The sequence below is a fragment of the Chenopodium quinoa genome, unplaced genomic scaffold (genome assembly GCF_001683475.1).
Source record: "Chenopodium quinoa cultivar QQ74 unplaced genomic scaffold, ASM168347v1, whole genome shotgun sequence".
Lineage (NCBI taxonomy): Eukaryota > Viridiplantae > Streptophyta > Magnoliopsida > Caryophyllales > Amaranthaceae > Chenopodium > Chenopodium quinoa.
The window spans coordinates 274,388-298,161 of NW_018743669.1; the positions used below are offsets into that span (position 1 = coordinate 274,388).

Here is a 23,774-nt window from a genome sequence, read left to right on the forward strand (position 1 = left end):
AGTCTAACATTTCGTTACTTGTATTCTTTTTTGTTTTAATAAACGATAAGATATGAGGATTTCTCTTACACAGTCACCGTATCACAAGAATGAGGATCAAACCCCAAACATTGGGGGAGGGGGGAGATGGAGGGACTAACCAAGTAATTGTCCCTTTATCTCTTATGTCCTCGTTTGGTTTCGTATTACTCCGTATTGTATTAGCATAGAAGTATTATTATGGGTTTGGTGGGGCTGTAATGCCTGAATAGTATGTCTCCAGGTGGCAAACAAGCTTAAGGAAACTACCAAACTTTGCTACACGCGTCACTTGATAGTAGCAATTATATTGAGTGATTTAAAACATCTTAATCATAGTTGATTAATTGTCTGCTTAGGCCTATAATCATAGGACTAAAGATATATTGTTTAATTAATTATGTAATTGAATACCTACCATAGCATAATATTACGAGTAAAATAATTAGTCACATCATCAACTTCTGGTAGTATTCCTCTTCTAAAATAATATCCCTAGCTATTATAGTTATGCTTTAATTTGAAATGATTTCCTAACCACCAATTTAAGATCACGAATATATAACTATATCTACTGTTTATAGATTTCCTGCATTTCAAGTAAATTAATTTAAATAATCCTCTATTTTTAGATTTATATTAATTTTTACGTAGTATATTTTTTTGATATTGTACTGTTCTAATCTGGAGTTTCAATTCTCCAACATAGGCTTCTATTATGAGCCTATGAGAGTGTGTAAGCCTCTTTCTTAATTATTTGAGTTGAAAGATTGAAGGGTTTATCATGATCTATAATAGTAAAGGAGATAATCAAGTGGAGTATTTTTTAGTGCGATCCCTTCATAATTAATTTCAATATCAAAATTCATCAACTTTAACTATTATAGGAACCATTCTGACATTCTCTAAAACTTAGGACCGACCTGTTTCAATTTACTAAAAACAGCTGAACTGAATAGAGCTTAACTAAACTGAAATAAAATAAAACTGAACAGAACAGGTCCTAACTCTAATCAATTCTGGATCACATCAAATTATATTAAAAGTATTCATAGCTTAACTTTTAATTTTTGTTTAGACTATATATCTATATTTTGCATATTATCTTAGCATACAATCAAAGCTTATTTAAATTAGTATATTAGATCAGGCTAAAGAATACATATCAAACTTTATTGAATTTGGTTAGAACGAACACCTTATTCCATGTGAAGAAAATCAAACAAATCTTTTACTTTTTTTTTCGTTCTCCCACTATCACACTTTGACTTATTCATTAGACTTTCACATGCTTAACTTTAAACAAAAATTATAACGAGTTCTTGTATTATATTCTCAAACAAATCCCGATCATAAAGTTTTTTTTTTTTTTAATTCGTTTCACATGCTTAAATCTTATTCTTTAAAAAAACATTAAAAAATTATGTAAGAAAAATATAATGATCAGGTTCTTGTGTTATATTCTCAAACAAATCCCAAACATTAAGTTTTTTCAATCTGTTACCCACTACTCCACTAGTCTTTCACATGCTTAGGCATGTTCACATTTACTTAATTTCAGTTCAGTTAAGTTCAGCTCCAATCAGTTCAGTTCAATAAATGTGAACAAGCTCTTAATTACCTCTATTAAAAAAAATAATGTAAGAATTGAAATGTAGAATCATCCAGTTCTTGTGTTACATTCTCAAACAAATACGTATTAATCATAAAGTTTTTTAAATTTGTTAAACGCGTTATCCTAAAATTTAATATTAGTTGCTATACTTCAAAAAAAAAAAAAAAAAAAAAAAAAAAAGAGAATATGGAGTATTTTGTACTCCGTACAGTATATGTAATTTCATACAGAATGTGAATACGTAATACAAGTAAAATGCGCATGTAGGTCTTCGCTTTCTTTTATTTTGGAGCTAGCACGTACAGTTGCACAAATGTTGTTTATGAATCTAATTTGCCTAAGCTAGTTCATACTTTAAGAAAATAATACATAAATTGCGACATTTATTATTTTTGAGGAGGAAGAAGAAAGAATTATTACGTATGGTGTAAATGTCAATTCAAAGATCTATAATGGGCCCTTAAAATTTTGAATAATAAGGGTGAAAAATGAAAAGTATATATCAATTGCAGAAAATAGAACTGATTTTCATATGGTGGGTAAGATGTATGTAGCCTTAATTAGAAAGTCTAGACCATAATCATTTGCTTAATCAAGCTTCTAAGAATTATTTGGCTAATAGACCCTTTTAGCTTACCAAAATTCTAATCAAAACAAAAACTTCTACCATTGGACCATACATTGAAACTTGAAAGCTTCAAAATTTTTGGAAAGAGAAATTGAGACATAGGAAATTTTTTGATGACTTTTGTTAGGTATGGTTGTTTACGAATGTAACTAATAATAATTTATATGAAGACGTTAAGAGTGCATTTTATTACCTGATATTTTTTTTACAGGTACCTGATGTAGTGATGTGTTTTTGTCTAAATGAATTTATTAGAGCTAATTTGAACGTATCTAAACATATTAGAACTTACGTTAATTAGTAATTACATAATAAACTTAGGTAACTTTTATTAACCATTATTGATATTTGAACTTATTTTGGATAGTTGAACAAAGAAGTTGATCTATTCATCTACTAGTAATATACTTCATATAATCATTGATAAAGTTTGAAATTATATATGCTTTCAAAAAAGAAGTTTGAAACTATATGTAAGATTTTGGGTTGAATTGCAAAATGATTGAAACCAATACATTTCATGCGGCCCATGATATACTCGTAGATTGTTGGGCTCAGTCCAATAAAATAAAGCACCATTTTGGCTTTCAAGAAATAAAAAAATTACTCATCCCTTAGAAAAAAAGAGAAAAAAAAAAAAAAAAAGAGTGAAAGATTCCGGCCAAATTCCATTGAAGCGCACCCAACATTCTCCATTGAAGCGCCACTCAACTTTCTCCATTAAAGCAGTTTCTGAGGTAAAATTTTAATTCTTTTTTTCATCATCTAGTTTCAATTTCTCAAAAAAATTGAGTACCTAACAATTGAGGGCCTATTTGTATAATTAACTCGTAAAAATAATTGAAAGCTGTTTTTTCGAATTTGGTTGATTTTAGTTAGTTTTAGTATGTGGGTTTGAAACAATTAAGTTCATTGTTAATAGTTCAGTTCTTTTTAGTAGGGTTTCTGGATAATATGCTGGCAATGCTGCTATTTGAGTGAAAAATTGTTAATTTCCCCAATTTTCTCAGGTTAAGGATTGTTGACGAAAATGGTCTCATGGGCATCTCAAATTTACGGTATTGCCACTTATAGTGGTAGCTCTTACTCGTGGAATCAAATTTCAGGGTCTAAGATTATGTTGTTTAGCGAAAAGATGAAGCCTAATCCATTTAAGGCAACCTTTGGACTACCAAATTCATCAGTATCTTCAATGGGGAAGAAATTTAGTTTCAATTCCAATATGATTATTGATAATGGTAGAAATGGTCACTTTGGTTTAGTAGATGATAAGGTATATGGGTTTGATTTTTCGATGATGGGTTCAAAGAAAGCTGGTGGGTTGCATCCATTTGTGGTTACTTGCTTAGCTAATGGAGAGATGAGTGCAGGTATATTGTCTTTACAAGCTTTATTGTGATTATCTTAGCTGTATTATGTAATTAAACTGACTTTTGTCATGTATTTGGGAAGTGGATGTATTTGCTTTTAAAATTAGGATTAAATTGTTATAATTGGTATCACTTGCGAGATTGGTTGATGGGTGGAAGGTCGAGTCTTTTGTTCTTTTTCTTCACACTGTAAGAGGACAAAGAAATGGCGACCTAATTAGTGAAAGTTAAATTTTAGGAAGCATTCAGTTACTCATAATCGTCTTGTGCTAATGGCGATTGTGCTGTTTTTAAGGGCTATCGATGCTGTTGTAGTGGTTAGTGTTTTGTTTTGTTCAAGGTTCAACATTGGTTGTGCTTAATATTTTGCTTTGTAGAGTTCTGTTGACATTAGGAATGTGAAGAGGTATGGATATGTTCTATATTTATCATTGTTATTGCTTTTAGTGAAGTATGGAATGTTTTGTATGCATTTTTTCTATCTTAATGTAAGAGTTTGTGATTTAATTCTATCAATATAATTCATGCATGGATGTTTTTTGCAATCTTATTGAGCTAATCTTCCATTGTTATGTGTTACTACTACTTATATTGTTATTTTGTATAGATGTGCATTAATATTGAGCTTATCTTCCACTATTATTACTGCATATATTGTCTCCTGCTGATTTTTTAATTGGCATTGTAGAGGAGAAGGTGAATGTGCTGGTAATTGGAGGAGGTGGAAGAGAGCATGCACTTTGCCATGCCTTGCAACGATCGCCATCATGTAGCGCGGTCTTTTGTACACCTGGGAACATTGGGATTTCGAAATCAGGGGATGCTATTTGCCTTTCAGATGTTGACTCCTCCAACAGTTCAGCTGTCATCTCTTTCTGCCAAAAACAGGCAATTGGATTAGTTGTGGTGGGACCAGAGGCACCCCTTGTTTCTGGCCTTGCAAATGACCTTGTCAAAGCTGGTATCCCAACCTTTGGCCCTTCATCTGAGGCTGCTGCATTAGAGGGTTCCAAGGATTTCATGAAGAGCTTGTGCTACAAATACAACATTCCCACTGCCAAGGTCAGTCATGTTTTTCTTTCAAACTCACTGTGATATTCTATGAACTTTGCTGGTCTGATCTGGGTCGATGAGTTGATAGTTAACTCCTTTTTTTTTAGTCTTGATAAAAGTTCTTATCATATACTTTGTATGAATTAGTAAATCCATCAGTATGAGATGACAATGCTAGAAATTACCCATTCTAGGACAATGTAGTGTCATGGACTTTTGGTCATGTATGAGACCTTTGCACTAGTGTTTCATGAACAATGAAATCTTAAAATGAATGTTTCTTATGAATGAGCGCTTCAGTTGCTTACTGAAAATAACAATTTTTGACTTTTTCGTGATAAATTCGTTTTTCCAAACTGCGAGGTCAGTAATGGGTGCTAGGCATAAATTGTCATGTCTCAGAGAGTTAAGGTCAAAGAAGTATAGTAGGCTTTATATTGATAAGTTAGTGCTCTTAAGCTATAATAAATTGTTATTTTCTTTTTATTTTGCAGGGGTTTATCTGTGTGTGATTTGTATTTTTCTTAGTCATATATTTTTGGATGACTTGCTGCAGTACCAAACATTTGCCGATCCAACTGCTGCCAAACAATATATCAAAGAGCAAGGAGCACCTATTGTCATTAAGGCTGATGGGTTAGCTGCTGGAAAAGGAGTTATTGTAGCTATGTCGCTGGACGAGGCTTACGAAGCTGTCGATTCGATGCTTGTAAATGGCATTTTTGGTTCTGCAGGTAATCGTGTCATCGTTGAGGAGTTTCTGGAAGGAGAAGAAGCATCCTTTTTCGCAGTGGTGGATGGTGAGAATGCTATTCCCCTAGAGTCTGCTCAAGACCATAAACGTGTTGGAAATGGTGATACAGGGCCTAACACAGGTGGAATGGGTGCATACTCGCCTGCACCTGTGTTGACAAAAGAACTTCAGGCTTTGGTGATGGATTCTATAGTTCTTCCCACTGTCAAAGGGATGGCAGCAGAAGGTTGCAAGTTTGTTGGGGTCTTGTATGCTGGGCTTATGATTGAAAAGAAATCTGGACTTCCTAAGCTTATTGAGTATAATGTCCGGTTTGGAGACCCTGAATGCCAGGTGAATACTCTATCAATTCGTTTCTCAATTTGTTATATTTCTGGTATCCATTTTACGTGCATTAACAACTATTCTTAGATTACGGTTCCTTAATACTTGAAAATGATCTCCTTGGGGCTTTGGGTTTGGCTGAATAATTTGTCAACATGAAAGTTTTTCCATAGCTGCAAATTGACCCAACAGACTAATAGTCTTCAAAAAAGTTACGGTGCCTATGTCCATATGAACAGTAGTAATTCTTAAACTACTCAATCACTTGATGTGTGTAGTGATGGGAATATTTTGCATGGAAATATTCTTATTATGAAAGATGGGGCTGTTCTTTACTCTTTGGAAAATTGAAGTTTGTAACACTTATTAAATACAATGCCAATTAGTCTCTCACATAACTGAAGTTTGTAACACAATTTTAAAAAATGCCATCTATATAAAAACAATGCCAAGTAGTCTTTCAAAGCTGAAGTTTGTAACCTTTCTCTACAAATTCCATGTATATATGACAGGTTTTGATGATGCGTTTGGAGTCGGATCTGGCACAAGTTCTTCTTGCTGCTTGTAGAGGTAAGCTAACAGGAGTATCCTTAAAATGGTCGCCTGGTTCTGCAATGGTGGTAGTCATGGCTAGCAATGGTTACCCTGGAAGCTATAAGAAGGGAACTGTTATTAGTAATATAGAAGAAGCAGAAAAGGCTGCTCCTTCTGTCAAAGTATTTCATGCAGGAACCGCATTAGATTCTGAAGGCAATTTGGTTGCTGTCGGGGGAAGGGTTCTTGGAATTACAGCCAAGGGGGATGACCTTCAAGAGGCAAGGGATAGAGCCTATCAAGCTATTGAGAAAATTAACTGGCCGGAAGGGTTTTATCGGCAAGATATCGGCTGGAGAGCCCTCCCCCAAAAGCAATTTTCTTAGAGGTGTTAACTTGTTGACTTCCATCAGAGATTTTGGATAAATCATGAATTTTGACTCCCGCCTCGATTTGGTAGCGAACAACTACAGATCAGAGTAGTTTAGATTTCTTTCCTGTGTCAAGTCCAATGGAGATTGCGAAATTCTCCAGATGTTGTATCTTAGAATTTAGCATTATACCAATTGATCTAACGATTCCTGAACTTTGGCTGTCTTTCTTCTTTCAATTCTTGATATCTTTTGAAATGTTTCACTGCAAAAGATTTAGAGCTGTCAAAAGTTGACCCGACCCGAAATATTGACTCAAACCCGATTATTAACTGATCCATCTGAACCCGAAAAAATGGTGACCCAAACCCGACCTGAAACCAACCATAGACCCGAGTTAACCTGAGCATGTGAGACCCGAACCCGATCATGAACTAACGTAGAGATGACCTGACCCGAATGTAACCCATAAATTATTGACCTGAATCGAACCCGACTTAAAGTGAAATTGACCTAAATTCGTTTTAACCCGTCAAATCCCGAATTTAACCCGACTTGTTACTAACAAAACCTGAATTCAATCTGACCCGTACCTAACCCCTGAACTTAACCCAACCTGTTACAAATCCGACCCGAAATCAACCCGACTTGTTATTGACCCAACCTAAATTAAACCCGACTTGTTATTGACCCGACCCGAATTTTACCAGACCTATTACTTACCCGACAAAAAAATTCAACTCGATCTGTTACTAATCCGACTCGAAATCAACACAAATTGTTATTGACACGACCTAAATTCAACCCAAATCACCTTAAATGCAATTTAGACCACCTTATTATTGTTGATCAAAACATTTTGTCTAGGGAGACCAAGCCGGTCCAGGCCAGCAAAACAAAGGAGCATCATCCTCAAATGTAAGAGTTAAATATAGTATATATTTGTTGTATGGTCAATGGAGATAATTATCTTCCTAAATTATAGACTATAGTTCCCTAGTATATTGCCATATCTATTATAGTCAAAGGAAATAATTAGCTTGATAAAAATGATAATTATCTATTTATAGTTAGTTTAACCCAAATGTGACCTGACTTGGAAATGATCCAATCTGATTGTAACTTGTAAGTTATTGACTTTAACATAACCCGACTTGAATCCGAGAATGACCCAACTTGGAAATAACCCAACCTGATTAAAACCCGCAAATTATTGACTTCAACCGAACCCGACTAGAACCGAGAATGACCCGACTTGAAAATGACCCGTCCTGATTATAACCCGCAAATTATTGACTTGAACTGAACCCGACTCAAACCTGAGAACTACCCGACGTAATTCTAACCCGCAAATTATTGACGTGAACCGAACCCGAGAATTACCCTAACCCGTTTTAACAAGAATAGAACCCGACCTATTGTTCACCCGACCCGAATGTAACCCGACATGTTATAAACCTGACCTAAACCCGACATTAACCTGATAAGAAGTATGACCCGACGTGACCCGATTCAAGCATGACCCAACCCAAACCCGACTCGCATAGGTTATGGAATTAATCCGAATTGACCCGACCCGAGTTGACCTCACCCACTACTACTGACCCAAACTCGACCCGTTTACCCGGATTGACAGCTCGACCCGAAACCTCAAAAATTTCTCAAAGCGTAGATATTAGCCTTCAATTTTAGAAATTTTTTACTTTTTTCACCCGGAAATATAAGTTGCCGAAATGTTTACTACTTACTAGTGTCCCTAATACCCTTCGGGAGTCCAATTGGCTGGGTAGAACCATCCAATTTGTCTTTAAACGATCAATTTACCGGTTTATAACTTGCACCGATTTCATTAACTCAAGCCTACCACAAACATTTATGACAACAAAAAGTTATCATATATGGTTCCAAATGGCATTATATGACCTCGAGATATATCCCCTAAAATTCAAGACTTTTCGACACCGAGCCCCGAATCCTCTAAAATTTCTCAAAAAGCGTGGATATTAGCCTTCATTTTTTAAAATTTTGACTTTTTCGCTCGGAAATAAAAATTGCCGAAATGTTTACCATGCTCCCTATTACTGTCCGGGATTCCCATGGGTAGAACTATCCAATTTGCCTTTAAACGACAAATTTACAGGTTTACAACTTGCACCAATATCATAAACTCAACCCCACCACAAACATTAATGACAACAAATAATGATCATAGATGGTTCCAAACGACATTTTATGACTCCGAGATGTATCCATTAAAATTTCAAGACTTCTCGACACCGGGCTTATAAACTTCCAAAATTTCTCAAAAAGCATGGATATTAGTCTTCAATTTTGGAATTTTTTGACTTTTTTCGCCCTGAAATAAAAATTGCCGAAATGTTTACCATGATCCCTAATAACCTTCGGGAGTCCAATTGGGTGGGTAGAACCATCCAATTTGTCTTTCTACGACCAATTTATCGGTTTACAAATTGCGCCGATTTCATTAATTCTAGCTTACCACGAACATTTATGACAACAAATAATGATCATATAGGGTTCCAAACGGCATTATATGACCTCGAAATGTATCCCATAGAATTTCAAGACTTTTCGACACTGGGCCTTGAAACCTCCAAAATTTCTCAAAAAACGTAGATATTAGCCTTCAATATTGGAATTTTTTGACCTTTTTTTTGTACGAAAATATAAATTGCCGAAATGTTTACAATGTTCCCTAATACCCTATGAGAGTCCAATAGGGTGTGTGGAACCATCCAATTTACTTTTAAACGACCAATTTACCGATTTACAACTTGCACCAACCCGACTTGATTCGAAATTGACCCAAAGCCGTTTTAACCCGTCAAAACACTAATTTAACCCGACTTGTTACTAACCAGACCTGAATTCAACCCGACTGGTTCCTAACCGGACCTGAATTTAATCCAACCTGTTACAAACCCGACCCGAAATCGACCCGACTTGTTATTGACCTGATCCAAATCCAACCTGACTTGTTATTGACCCGACAAAAATTTTATAAGACCTATTAATTACCCGACCTTAAAATTCAACCCGATCTGTTACTAACTAGACTCGAAATCAACACGACTTGTAATTGACCCAACCTAAATTCAACCCAAGTCACCTTAAATGCAATTTAGACCACCTTATTATTGTTGATCAAAACATTTTGTCTCGAAAGACCAAGTCGGTCCAGGCCAACAAAAGAAAGGAGCATCATCCTCAAATTTAAGAGTTAAATATAGTATATATTTGTTGTATGGTCAAAGGAGATAATTATTTTCCCAAATTATAGACTATAGTTCCCTAGTATATTGCCATATCTATTATAGTCAAAGGAAATAATTAGCTTGATAGAAATAATAAATATCTATTTATAGTTAGTTGAACCCGAATATGACCTGACTTGAAAATGACCTGACCTGATTGTAACCTGCAAATAATTGTCTTGAACATAACCCGACTTGAATCCGAGAATGACCCGACTTGGAAATGACCCAACCTGATTATGACCCGCAAGTTATTGACTTTAACCGAACCCGACTTGAACCCAAGAATGACCCGACCTGATTATAACCCGCAAATTATTGACTTGAACCGAACCCGACTCAAACCCGAGAATTACCCGACGTGATTCTAACCCGCAAATCATTGACTTGAGTCGAACCCGACTTGAACCCGAGAATTACCCTAACCCGTTTTGACCAGAATAAAACCCGACCTATTATTCACCCGACCCGAATGTAACCCGACATGTTATAAATCTAACCTGAACCCGACTTTAACCCGATAAGAAATTTGACTCGGCGTGACCCGATTCAAGCATGACCCATCCCAAACCCAACCCGCATAGGTTATGGAATTAATCCGAATTGACCCAATCCGAGTTGACCCGACCCACTTTTATCGACTCAAACCCGACCCGTTTACCTGAATTGATAGCTTTACCCGAAACCTCCAAAATTTCTCAAAAAGCGTGGATATTAGGCTTCAATTTTAGAATTTTTTTATTTTTTTCACCCCGGAAATATAAGTTTCCGAAATGTTTACCAGGGTCCCTAATACCCTCCGGGAGTCCAATTGGCTGAGTAGAACCATTCAATTTGTCTTAAAACGACCAATTTTTCGGTTTAAAACTTGCATCGATTTAATTAATTCAAGTCTACCACGAACATTTATGACAACAAATAGTGATCATATATGGTTCCAAATGGCATTATATGACCCCGAGATGTATCCCCTAAAATTTCAAGACTTTTCGACACCGGGCCCCGAATCCTCCAAAATTTCTCAAAAAGCGTGGATATTAGCCTTCATTTTTTAAAATTTTGACTTTTTTTCGCCCGGAAATAGAAATTGCCGAAATGTTTACCATGCTTCCTAATACCGTCCGGGATTCCCATTGGGTGGCTAGAACTATCCAATTTGCCTTTAAACGACAAATTTACAGGTTTACAACTGACACCGATTTCATAAAGTCAACCCCACCATGAACATTTATGACAACAAATAATGATCATACATGGTTCCAAACGAAATTTTATTACCCCGAGATGTATCCCCTAAAATTTCAAGACTTTTCGACACCGGGCCCAAAAACCTCAAAAAATTATCAAAAAGCATGGATATTAGTCTTCAGTTTTGGAATTTTTTACTTTTTTTCGCCCAGAAATAAAAATTGCCAAAATGTTTACTAGGGTCCCTAATACCCTCCGGGAATCCAATTGGGTTATTGGAATCATCCAATTTTCCTTTAAACGGTCAATTTACCGGTTTACAACTTGCACGAATTTCATTAATTCAAGCCTAGTACGAACATTTATGACAGCATATAATGATCATTTATGTTTCCAAATGGCATTATATGACCCCAAGATATATCCCCTAAAATATCAAGACTGTACATCGGCCCCGAAACCTCCAAAATTTCTCAAAAAACGTGTATATTAGCCTTCAATTTTGATTTTTTTTAATTTTTTTCGCCCGAAAATAAAAATTGCCAAAATGTTTACCATGGTTCTTAATAACCTCCGGGATTCCAATTGGGTGGGTGGAACCATCCAATTTTTCCTTTAAACGACCAATTTACCGATTTACAAATTGCACCGATTTCATTAATTGAAGCTTACCACGAACATTTATGACAACAAATAATGATCATATATGGTTCCAAACGGCATTATATGACCCCGAGATGTATCCCATAGAATTTCAAGACTTTTCGACACTGGGCCCCGAAACCTCCAAAATTTCTCAAAAAACGTGGATATTAGCCTTCAATTTTGGAAGTTTTTGACTTTTTTTTCGCACGGAAATAAAAATTGCCGAAATGTTTACCATGTTCCCTAATACCCTACGAGAGTCCAATAGGGTGTGTGGAACCATCCAATTTGCTTTTAAACGACCAATTTACCGGTTTACAACGACATATTTAATTAACTTGCAACGAAACCTACTTGATTCGAAATTGACCCAAACCCGTTTTAACTCGTCAAAACCTGAATTTAACCCGACTTGTTACTAGCCAGACCTGAATTCAACCTGACCCATTCCTAACCTAACCTGAATTTAACCCAACCTTTTACAAACCCGACCCGAAATCAACCCGACTTGTTATTGACCTGACCCAAATTCAACCTGACTTGTTATTGAGCCGACCGAATTTTACCAGCCCTATTACTTACCCGACCCAAAAATTCAACCCGATTTTTTACTAACCCGACTCAAAATTAACACGACTTGTTATTGACCCGACCTAAATTCAACCCAAATTGTTCCTGACCTGATTTCGAATCACCTTAAATGCAATTTAGACCACCTTATTATTGTTGATCAAAGCATTTTGTCTAGGGAGACCAAGTCGGTCCAAGCAAGCAAAAGAAAGGAGCATCATCCTCAAATTTAAGAGTTAAATATAGTATATATTTGTTGTATGGTGAAAGGAGATAATTATTTTCCTAAATTATAGACTATAGTTCCCTAGTATATTGCTATATCTATTATAGTCAAAGGAAATAATTAGCTTGATAAAAATGATAATTATCTATTTATATTTAGTTGAACCCGAATATGACCTGACTTGGAAATGACCCGACCGGATTGTAACCTGCAAATTATTGACTTAAACATAACCCGACTTGAATCTTAGAATGATCCGACTTGGAAATGACCCAACCTGATTATAACCCGCAAATTATTGACTTGAATCGAACCCAACTTGAACCCGAGAATGACCCGACTTGAAAATGACCCGACCTGATCGTAACCCGCAAATTATTGACTTGAACCTAACCCGACTTGAATTCGAGAATTACCCTAACCCGTTTTAATCTGAATTAAACCCGACCTATTATTCACGTGACCCGAATGTAACCCGACCTGTGATTAACCCGACCTAAACCCGACCCAAACCCGATAAGAAGTATGACTCGACGTGATCCGACTCAAGCATGACCCAACCCAAACCCGACCCGCATAGGTTATGGAATTAATTCGAATTAACCCGATCCAATCCCGACCCGTTTACCCGAATTGACATCTCTAAATAGATTACAATTTTACTAGAAGCATCATAGCCGATCATAGGACATATAAACTAAGCACTATATATCAGCTTAAACGCTACTAGTAAAATTATATAATCTATGCTTCATACGGGCAACAATAAATGTATTTTACGCAGTGTACAGTGCTTTCTGAAGACATTTTGCGTCTGAGTTTCAGCCTGGAACCTTAAAATAGGATATTCTACAAGTTCCGTTCCGATGTGATAAGTTAATCATTATTATTGATGAATTTAACATCATCATATAGATATTCATGAAAATGGAAGATAATTACAGTATATTGAATGGGATGTCTTGTAATGCCTAAAAAATAACAGGCAGAGTTCTACGGAGTAAGTAGAAATTTATTCATGATATTGTACTAAAGAAGCGGCTGTTTATGTGATACAAAGAACATCAACAGAAATAAAAAGCAACAAAATAATTAAACACATGACAGAGGCTGCGGTCACTACATATGACATAGATCAAAGGAATAGAACACCTTGGGGTCACACTACACACCACATAGAACAAAGGAATGGGAAAGAAATTGACTAAGACCGACTGTAATCCATTCCCTGCACAGAATGAGAGAAATGGCACCAAAATTTAACTCTTTCAGTTTCTTACATTTTCTTGCCATCAACATCAACAGTCTTAAGCGCCTTCAATGTTCTGTAACCTCTGTCAGTGCCAAAAATCCTGCACCAATGGGTATCTCATATATCTTAGAATAAAAGGGAAATCAACTTTGCACAAAAAGCAATTAACACTGAGCCGATATACTCCCATTGTGAACTAAAAAAAACTCCAATGGGAGATCACAAATTCATACAAAAAGCAACCAATTATATTCAAATGAAGACTCAAGGATTAGTAAAGCAAAAGAGCAGATATTAAAGAGTGGGATTTACGCCAGATATTTTCCAATCCATTAAGAATTAATCTGAAGCATCCTTGGCTGATGATCTAGAGTCCATTTACTTTGTTCTCTACTAAAAAACTACCAACCCATAGGAAACTAAAAAGACACATGCTCACCAGTCCATGTACATAAATGTCGATGAGTAGTTTCCAGACTTTGTATACAACAAGCGATGATGGTAGTCATGAAAATCAGAACTGCAAGAGAAGGAAAAATAAAATCACATGACATGATACATACAAACTATTTGAGGTGATTTATATTAAGAAGTTAACTCATAGGCTCACCCTCCATATAAAGGGAAAAAGTTTGATGGGCTCCAAGGAAAGTGATAACCACAATGGGCCTCAACGGTCTCAAGCACTCTAAGCACCATCCACAACCAAAGAGTAAACAAATGGGGACCTGTGATGGCAGGTCCAACAATTGTTGCAAAGCCAAGGAATAATATCTCAGCTGGATGAGCATATTCAGAAGTCAGTCCAAATGGCGTAGCATACCTGCGTATCAAAATATAAAACTCAACATTCCAGACAAGCAGTAGCATAAAATAAGCACATAAGCCTTCAAATCTGACTCACTCATGATGGACACTATGAACATGCTGGTATAGCCACTTTGTATGCAATATCCTGTGTCCCCAGTAAAACACAAAATCTTCAAGGATGAAGTAAAATATTATCTGAGGCACCACTTCTTTCCTGCAAAATAATGTGGCAAAGTAGCTCTAAAGATTGCATGACATGGACACACAAGTTATCCAAAACAAAAGTATGACTGTAGTTAGCATGATGATTAAATAACACAGGCTACAGTACATAAAGAACCTGAAGATACCAGGAAGGCAGAGGTAGACTACTTCGCATCCCCATAGCTCTAAAGACAGGATATGACAAGAGCATCACCGGCAGATTGACACAAAAATGATACAACAATAGCCGTGTTATACATTTCTGTTGAGCCTCAGGAGGGTTATTTTTAGCCTGCAATTGACCACACTTTGCAGATTAACGGCCCATCAAAATACTCATAATATTAAACATATGCCACAGGCTACATGAGCTGGGATCAAGTCTAAGTCAACAGCAATTGGAGATATACCTCTTAAATCGATCAAGCTATGAGCTCAATTCCCTATTCAACACTATCAATATATCCTTTCTTTTCCAATAGTGTTTGAGTTATATTACTTGGGAAATATAAATCCCAGTCACTTATACATCTTTCATGCAGGAAGTTGGCGACATTACAAATTTTAATAACTCGTCATTGTTACATAAAACCTAAAGTTGTAGTGGGTCTTAAGGCAGATAAGCGAGATAACAATTTACATGACACATATGAATGTCCAAGCATTCTCATAAACTGATTGGACATGGAAATGATTCAATCTAAAAGTAATCAATAAAACAAAAAACTCACAACATTACTAAAACTGAAATTATGAGTATAATAACCAGCAAATTTATAAAATTGACACGAAAAACCTTTTTCAAGCCAAACATTCCCGTTACACATAAACAATAAAAGGAAATTTTGAAACCTGTATCTTGTATTTGCTAAGGTATCCTCCCCTCTCAAGGAATATAAAAGGAAGTCCTGATAAGAAGAAGACACTCTCATGAAGAATGAAGCTTCCAATGCAAGCCAATTGAAAGTCGCTGAAATGAGTTACCAGATACTGCAATATCAGGAAGATAGGTCAAATAAATAAAAAATTATATTATGGAATAAAAAAAATAGATGAAGACACCGCAAAACAAAGAAAATGCTAAACCAGCATGTAATACAGAGACTTTATAAGTGAAAGAAAATGAAACATCTTCACAAAATAATTTCTAAGTCATCTTATGTCAGAGACTATTCCCTCTGTCCCATAGTGTCCATATTATTTGATAAATTACATAGCCAAAGAGGAGGATAATATGGGACAAACCAAAATAAAATGGACAGTCAGAGCCGCGGGGGGGGGGGGGGGGAATTATGGAGCAAGGTGCAGAAGTGGACAGATTATGGCAAAGTCTAGCTTATTGGAGTTCTAAACAAAAGGAGTAGCACAAGCAGCTTTAAAAACTATCCAAGAGAACTGGCATATTGGGACAAATCCAGGTTAAAGCAGCATATGCTTTGTGAGAAGAGAGGAATATAATAGTGTTTGCAGCAGTATCTGATGAGGTAAATAGTACAGGAAATCATGAGAAAACATTGATCTGGACCTTACCAGAAACTATGTTCATGACAGCATTGGAATCGTTGCTCTGCATTTTACTAATGCTTATCACAGCAGAGGTATTAGCACATGATGAAATTCAGCAAAAATCTTACTAGAAAGGTTCTTTAATAAAGGGGAGAGCAAACAATTAGCCTTACTTTGCTATGTACGACACTCCTCAATTCCTGAACATCCTTTGATTATGCTTACTCATCTTCCTTTAAACACCATTCCATTCAAAAACATCCAAACACCATAAGACCCTATCAGGCTATCACCCTAATAGAGCACTCATCACAAGCAGCTAACCAAGACAGTGATGCCATCCTTGCTATCTTTGACACTCTTAAAGTTCTCAGCCTCCTTTCAATATGCTTAATCATCTTCCTCAAACATATCTTATCCATTAATTTGCTCCTCAAAACTTAGTCAAAATATCACAAACATATCCTTAAGCTGAGATTACATCACCTTAAAAATGATACTGTATTTAAGTTCATATATAATCCAAACATAATAAGGCTACTGCTCCATTCTTTTTCCAATCAACCTATACTTAATACACTTATCATTGCATAAACAAGATCATCGACGAAGCTCCATAAATCTAAACCTATGGTACAATAAGCCAACTGATGAATATTCGATTCAAAATATAATTTCTACGACAGTCTCCCTACGACAAATATCCCTGCATTCCTGGATTGGAAGATAATAGCCATTGTTATAGTTTGTGTACTCTCTAAAAACCTACGCTAATCTATACACCAAAACAATCCTCATAAATTAGATTTTCTTCCAACAACAAGATGATCTTGCATGTAATACAATGAATATAAATCATCAACATAAAATCTAAAGCAAAAAAGTTCAATTCGCATTCGCTAACATTATTTTCGCAGATTAATACAATCATCAAACTAATATCAATCAAATTGTAATGCTTTAAACATTTGACCTAATCTAATCGCAATACAAAATCAAACAAATTCCAGTTTCAATAATGCGGAAAACTCGAGAACATTGAGATTAATCAAATATCATCAAATAATAACATGAAAATTAAGCTTAAAAATATCAGAAAATGTTGTGGAAAGAGAGAACTAACCTGCCATCCAGATTCAAGGAGCGACGCCATTGAAGACGAACTCCGATCTTCGGAGGAGAGAGAAAGAGAAGAAAGAAGAATTTGTGATGTGAGAGAAGAAGAAGAGAGAGAAAGATGGGGGCGACACAACTGTCAAGTAGGGGAGGGAATCTATCAGAATTTTCTGCTCTTTCTTGCCCGAATATTTTGGTTTTTTTTTATAATAATTATTTTTAACTAATTTTAATTACCCTTTTTGCTGAAATTTTTTACTATAGAGCAATTATTAGGTTATTAATTTCAAGTGATAATGATGTTGATATTATGTTATGATGTTAAAAGGTGTTGAAAACGGCTTTCGCGCTATTGTTTTAGACATCTGATAAAATGGAACGATACAATTCATACAATTGATTTACTTTGAATATCGTAGGGTATGTTTAGGGATTTCAATCTTTAATGTTATTTGGACAGCTTATCAAGGTTGTAAATAGGCCAAATAATAAGTGGTTTTCATTTTCTCCATGTATAATAAAGACCAAACTACATCATTAAATAAATAAGAAGTCTAAACATCATTTATTATGAAATGAAAATTATAGGTTTCATAAAGCTGTCTTGGAGAGCTTCAACATCAACAACCATGAAATACTACTTCTCAATCCAGCTCCAAAAATATAAAGTAATTGCGTGTTTATAAGAAAAAAAGTTTGTAAATATTTGTATGGTGTAAACTTATTCGAGGTCACTTTCTATCTTAAGGGTGTCACCTACAAATTTTTTAAGACGTCATTAGAGAACTAATTCCTTTCTAGCTAACTTTATTTAAATATATACTGTAGTGATATTTTGTAAGTAAGAATATACAAAATTACAAAGTAATATTTAGTAAATGAACTTGTTCAATGTTCATGTTACTTTTATTTTCTTTGGTGAATGGCGAACATGTTCATGATGATATTTAATTTTAATTTAACTAGCTATTTACTATAACTCTATAAGTACTTATTTCGATGTAAAATACTCCGCATTTACTATATTAGAGAACTAATTATCAATTACATGCACTTGTCACAATAATTGCAAATTAAATTCATTATCGTCGGTAATTTACTAGTCATAGTTATTATCTATAAATGGCTAACAAATGAATGGTCAAAATGCTTAAAATGTCAGTCATGAAATAATGGAGATGTGGGCCTCAAAATTATGAGTGGCTTTCCTCAATCATAAATTACTATCATGGAGTTTCTCCTTACGAAAACAACGTTTATGCCCTGGGTGATGCCGTGGACTACTATTAAAACTTTATTAGACACAAAAAATGCAATCTTTTTCTAATTTTTAATGCGATGATACATAATTTTTTTAAAAATAAATAAATTAATGAAGTATGATTTTGAGGTCACGTACTCACGTGCAAAAGGTTACAGTATTTGTCACTTGTTAAAATCCAGCATCCATGTTGCAGGAATATTAATTTGGGGTTTGACCATGTATGTACATCAGTACATGTACTCGTGCAATTCATACACCAAAGACAGACTAGCTGCTTCGCCAAATGTCTCTTGGGGTACTCAAATAGTGGAAATCTAACAATTTTAGGTGGTCCATGTGCACTACGAAAATAAATTATTACGTTGTACTACCTCCGTTACGTTTAACTTTTTAACATTTAACAGAGGAAATATAAAAAATAAACAAATGGGACAGATAAAATAAGGTGAAAAGAGTAAGACATGTTTTTTGAAAGAATGAGATATTAGAAAAACACATTTACTCCATTATGTGTTTTTCTAATGGTTAATGGATTTCTGATAAAAAAAAGTAATGGTTTATGGAAGTTGCTTTATTATACTTGAATTATATAGCTAAAATCATAGTCAATAAAGAAATAGTGTCAACTACTACCATAATATCATCATAAAGGAAATGCCGAAATGGTGCAACTAGGAAATATTAGCAAGGTCACACAATTGCATTCTAGTGCTGTAATATAAAGTACTCCGTAGATTGGTTGAATTTGGTTGCAAAAGCGAACTTCTTATCAAATGTAGCTTCAGAATCAACACATTAAGTGATCCAGACTATCTCCACTTCTGCACTCATATTACCTTAGAAGATTAAATAATTAAACTTCCCTTCTTGATTCAATTTACCTTAGAAGATTAAATAATTAAACTTCAAATTAAAATCATCTCAAACATATCAAACTAGTATGTTGAAATCATCTCAGAGAGCATAAAGATTTATCAGCCTAGTCCGATTGTAAAACAGGAATATCAAAAATTGATTGGTCACAGGAGGAAAAAAAAACCCATTGTCATATTCTAGTTTGCCCTTGGAGTAGCCCATTCAACTCGAAGAATGAGATTATCATAACCATATCCATTGAGCTTATTGATGGCCCGCTCAGCATCTTCTCGGTTCGCAAAGTTCACGAACCCAAATCCTCTGCTCAACCCAGTCTTCTGGTCGATCGCAACATAAACTCTGGTGATCTGACCAAATGTCCTGAAGAGCTCATGGAGATCAGCCTCCCTGGTATCCTCAGAGAGATTGGTAACACGAACAGAGTTCTCTTCATTTCGGCGCCTCATGTCAGTGACAGTTCTCTCAGCACCTGCTCTCAAACTTGGAGGAACATATGCTCCCTTGGAGCCAGTTGTAGAAGCAGCTGCCGGTCCATCTGTGGGAGGCTTATCAACGAAGGTTTCAGGAGGTTGTGCAAGATCCTTGTAAGGACACCTTGAAGTCCAGTGGTCACCTCTCTTACCACAGGTCCTACAAAGCATGAGGACAGCACCTTTGCCGAATGGGTTATCAGATGCAGCTTTTGTTTCTTCTTTATTGGCCCCTGTCAAGAAAACAAATGTTAAAGAGCTTGCTTAAACAGGGGGTTATGAAAAATCAGTACAAGAGCTATAATTGTGCAAAATAAAAAGACAACCTTGCACCAAGAGCTCTGATCAGTGATAACAATATTTGGTACAAAGACAGGAAAACAAACAGAAGGAAACTAATTGCAATTCACAAACAAACAATTCACAAACTAAATCAATACCATAGACATTGATCTAACACAAAATCTTTTTATGGCAGAAATTCCTAGAAGCATTTTGGACCTAACCAATCAACTGTCTAGTTATTTAACAGGAATCCACCAATTCAATACTCCACATAATCAGAAACAAGTTTAGAAGGTATCATTACACTAAACAATTTTCTCACAAAAAAAGTGAAGGAAAAAAGACATTGAGTAATTAACAGCAAGAAAACACACCCCCTCGTTTCCAGAGACATGAGCAAAGTTTAGTCGATCACATTCAGAAGTACAAGGAATGTCCAATGGGAACCTTTATCTCAGCATCACATTCCTTTCTGCTAACTAATGAAGGCAAAAATCCTAGAAACTCAAACCCCAAGGCTACATTCAACTTTTCCCATCAGACCCATTCCCAATATTAATACTTTTATGTCCAACTATCAGTTTTTATGTGCAACGTTTCATTAGGGATTATTAACTGAGCTAAAAAAATCAGACCAAACATGAATAAGCAAAGAATATACCTAATTACCTACCAAACAGAAGTATTTGCAGCTAAAGACCCAACATCTATTTTTTTAGCTTTAAAGTTTTAAAGTTTGTAACATATTTAAACATATGACCACCAGATTTCAGAGAAGACTGTGCAGTATCATTGCAAACTGTCATTAGCAAACTGCTATGGGTCAGCCTGTTAGGTATAATTATCTCAGTATCTGTTGTATATGATTCTTTTTCTAGCAGTGGCTCAGTGTACAGGTCTAATTATACAAGTAACACCTATCATAATAGCAACAATGCTAATGCTACAACTATATTAGCATTAATACTACAACTAGTAACAGTGACAATAGAGTAATTAAAATATATATATATATATATATATATATATATATATATATAAAAAGGGCATTAGTATATTAATAAAGTGAAGACAACAATAACAAGAGAAACAAACACAGAAAACATAAAGATCTATATGCAAGTTCATCTATTCATAAACAAGTCTCGAAGATTCAGTCAACCTGATAAACTACTAATAAGCCATATAACAACAAATTCCAATCTTGAAATTATTCTTATGGTTCAAAATGTTATTCTAATGTATTGAAGACCCCATACGCCACAGTAATAAAATTGTTTGCAGCACCAATCTAGTCTACATCAACAAAGTAGCCACCAATCCTACTTGTTACATCCAACCAAATCTATGACTTAATTAGCAAGGAGTAACATAAGGAGTGAAACTTCTAGTATATTATACTTCGTAGTAACTATCATCCCAGCCCTACCCTGATACCATAAAACCACTGATCTTATTCTCCTACCTATTATTATATCACATTTGTTATTCAGAAAACTCCCGATAATTCACATAATCATCCATCAACAAATAAAATAATATTCAGCATGCACCAAGTTATTTTTAACTCCAAACCTCCCTTCCACCCAAACTAAGCCATCTCAACTCACTTTTTTTTTTTTTTAACAAACTCTGTTAAAAAAAAAAACAACGGACCCTTCTGACCAATAATAAAAATCATCAAAACCATTACAATAAATCACCGATAATGAAAATCACCAAAACCATTACAATAAACCTATTTCACATTCAGTATTCCATCCACTCTCCCACAAATACTAACCTCAATCCCAATCACAATCACCGTTCATCCATCAGAATAGTTTTAAATTACTTCAGGAATCACCAAATTCATAAAATCCCAAACTTTACAACCTTGAGCAGCTAATTTCCACCAGCAACCTTTAAAACATGTAAATTAATCATATTGCTAATTCAAAATACAAGCCTAATGATTAAAAAGCCTAGTTTATTGTTCTTGGCACCTCAAAAATTTCATATCTCGATAAATCCAGAACCCTATCCATCTACAATTCCCCCAAAATTCCACAAATATCCTCGAGAAATCAGGTAAGCCTTCAATTTCTTTCAATTAACCTCAATTGACAAAAATCACTCAAACAAAACAAATTCACGAGTAAATCCATTAAAAATCAAACATAAATAACACAGCCAGATTCAACAACCCTAAAATATCAACAACATCAAAATCATACAACAATTGATCAATTGCAACAAAGATCAAATTTTAAAACAGAAATAGAAACAAAAGCAAAAGAAAGCAAAATCGAAGCGAACCAGGAGGAGCAGGTCGTTCAAGGCCGATTTCTTCAGTAGAAACCATAGTAAGACGAGCGCCGACTTCTTCATGAACAGCATCACCAAATTTAGGCCAAGAACGACGTTCAATTGCCTTCTTGCTAAGATGAGCTTTAGCAAGCTTACGCACCCTAGTTGTGGTGGTAACCTTAACCTTGTTACCTTCGTCGTTAAATTTATACTCAATCACCTTTTTTACGCCATTATCATCTGGACCAATTACTTGCTTTGGAGGTAACAGCAAGAAATCCAGATCTTCGTCTTCGTCTACCTCGCCCCATCGAAGCTTGGTCTGCTGCATCTTTGTTATTTGAAGAGAGAGAAAATTAGGGTGAAGATAGAAAATAAAATTAGGGTTTTGTTTGTTTGAGGAGAGAGAAATAGCGGTAGAGATGAGAAAGAAGATTTTTTTTTTTAAAGGGTTCGTTTTTTTTACAAAGTGGATGTTTAGTTTACGGTCTTACTCAAATACTCAGTACATAGGAAGATTAAAACTCTCATGTTATAGGCATATAACTAGGGGTGCTGATTGAGTTGGGCAGCTCGCGAGCAACTCGTACTTGACTCGGGTTTACGCTCGGTCAAAACTCGACTTGAGTTAACTCGACTCGAATTCGACTCAACTCGAGATGTTAACGAGCATGAGTTGAACAAGCTCTAACTCGACTTGATAAGCTCGTGAGCAACTCGATAATATAATATTAATATAGAATTTGCAAACAAAGTTACTATCTTTAAACAAATTTGACACTTATTAAGTCTTAATATATATCATAAAAAAAAGAGTAAATGTTTAATAATATCTATATAATAAGGAAACAATATAAATTGAACAAAAAAAATAAACAAAGGCATATAATAATAGAAGGACCAAAATTTTAACGAGCTGATCGTGAGTTACTCTACTCGACTCGAAACTTTAACGAGCACGAGTCGAGCAGGTTTTATTTGCTCGATAAGCACCCATATATGATATGCGTGATAACCGACTAAATTAAGGCCGTTGTCACTAGAATGGAAAAAAAATTGTCTGAGCCCGGGTTCGAACCGGGGACCTCTAGTGTGTGAGACTAGCGTGATAACCGACTACACCACCCAGAC

The 23,774-nt window shown here is 35.2% G+C and overlaps 3 protein-coding genes and 1 non-coding gene across 4 annotated transcripts; 1 reads left to right on the top strand and 3 right to left on the bottom strand.

The window, feature by feature from the left end:
- Positions 1–2,670: 2,670 nt before the first annotated feature.
- Positions 2,671–6,927, top strand: LOC110683365 (phosphoribosylamine--glycine ligase-like). The gene is made up of 5 exons (XM_021859718.1): positions 2,671–2,998; positions 3,272–3,631; positions 4,320–4,693; positions 5,241–5,771; positions 6,275–6,927. The coding sequence occupies exons 2-5, from the start codon at positions 3,292–3,294 to the stop codon at positions 6,680–6,682; spliced, it is 1,653 nt and encodes a 550-aa protein (XP_021715410.1). The 5' UTR covers positions 2,671–2,998; positions 3,272–3,291; the 3' UTR covers positions 6,683–6,927.
- A 6,609-nt stretch (positions 6,928–13,536) lies between these two features.
- On the bottom strand, positions 13,537–17,729 carry LOC110683366 (methylsterol monooxygenase 2-2-like). Its single transcript, XM_021859719.1, has 7 exons — positions 17,467–17,729; positions 15,690–15,827; positions 14,984–15,129; positions 14,728–14,847; positions 14,434–14,646; positions 14,263–14,343; positions 13,537–13,923 (listed from the first exon to the last, which is right to left on the bottom strand). Exons 1-7 carry the CDS (start codon positions 17,494–17,496, stop codon positions 13,848–13,850), a joined length of 804 nt encoding a protein of 267 aa, XP_021715411.1. The 5' UTR covers positions 17,497–17,729; the 3' UTR covers positions 13,537–13,847.
- A 1,839-nt stretch (positions 17,730–19,568) lies between these two features.
- LOC110683367 (eukaryotic translation initiation factor 3 subunit G-like) lies at positions 19,569–23,226 on the bottom strand. Its single transcript, XM_021859721.1, has 2 exons — positions 22,653–23,226; positions 19,569–20,302 (listed from the first exon to the last, which is right to left on the bottom strand). Exons 1-2 carry the CDS (start codon positions 22,972–22,974, stop codon positions 19,776–19,778), a joined length of 849 nt encoding a protein of 282 aa, XP_021715413.1. The 5' UTR covers positions 22,975–23,226; the 3' UTR covers positions 19,569–19,775.
- Positions 23,227–23,700: 474 nt separating this feature from the next.
- Positions 23,701–23,774, bottom strand: TRNAV-CAC. The gene has a single exon. It is a non-coding gene; the product is annotated as a tRNA-Val (tRNA).

What these genes read in the sequence shown, in the direction of transcription:
- LOC110683365 (XM_021859718.1), top strand. Translation starts at nt 3,292, where the DNA reads ATGGTCTCATGGGCATCTCAAATTTACGGTATTGCCACTTATAGTGGT. An exon ending in TAATGGAGAGATGAGTGCAG is followed by an intron (nt 3,632 to 4,319) that starts GTATATTGTCTT and finishes TTGGCATTGTAG; the next exon opens with AGGAGAAGGTGAATGTGCTG. An exon ending in TTGGAGACCCTGAATGCCAG is followed by an intron (nt 5,772 to 6,274) that starts GTGAATACTCTA and finishes TATATATGACAG; the next exon opens with GTTTTGATGATGCGTTTGGA.
- LOC110683366 (XM_021859719.1), bottom strand. Translation starts at nt 17,496, where the DNA reads ATGGCGTCGCTCCTTGAATCTGGATGGCAG. An exon ending in GTTCATAGTGTCCATCATGA is followed by an intron (nt 14,647 to 14,727) that starts GTGAGTCAGATT and finishes TTTGATACGCAG; the next exon opens with GTATGCTACGCCATTTGGAC. An exon ending in ACATTTATGTACATGGACTG is followed by an intron (nt 13,924 to 14,262) that starts GTGAGCATGTGT and finishes CCATTGGTGCAG; the next exon opens with GATTTTTGGCACTGACAGAG.
- LOC110683367 (XM_021859721.1), bottom strand. Translation starts at nt 22,974, where the DNA reads ATGCAGCAGACCAAGCTTCGATGGGGCGAGGTAGACGAAGACGAAGAT. An exon ending in TGAACGACCTGCTCCTCCTG is followed by an intron (nt 20,303 to 22,652) that starts GTTCGCTTCGAT and finishes TTTTCTTGACAG; the next exon opens with GGGCCAATAAAGAAGAAACA.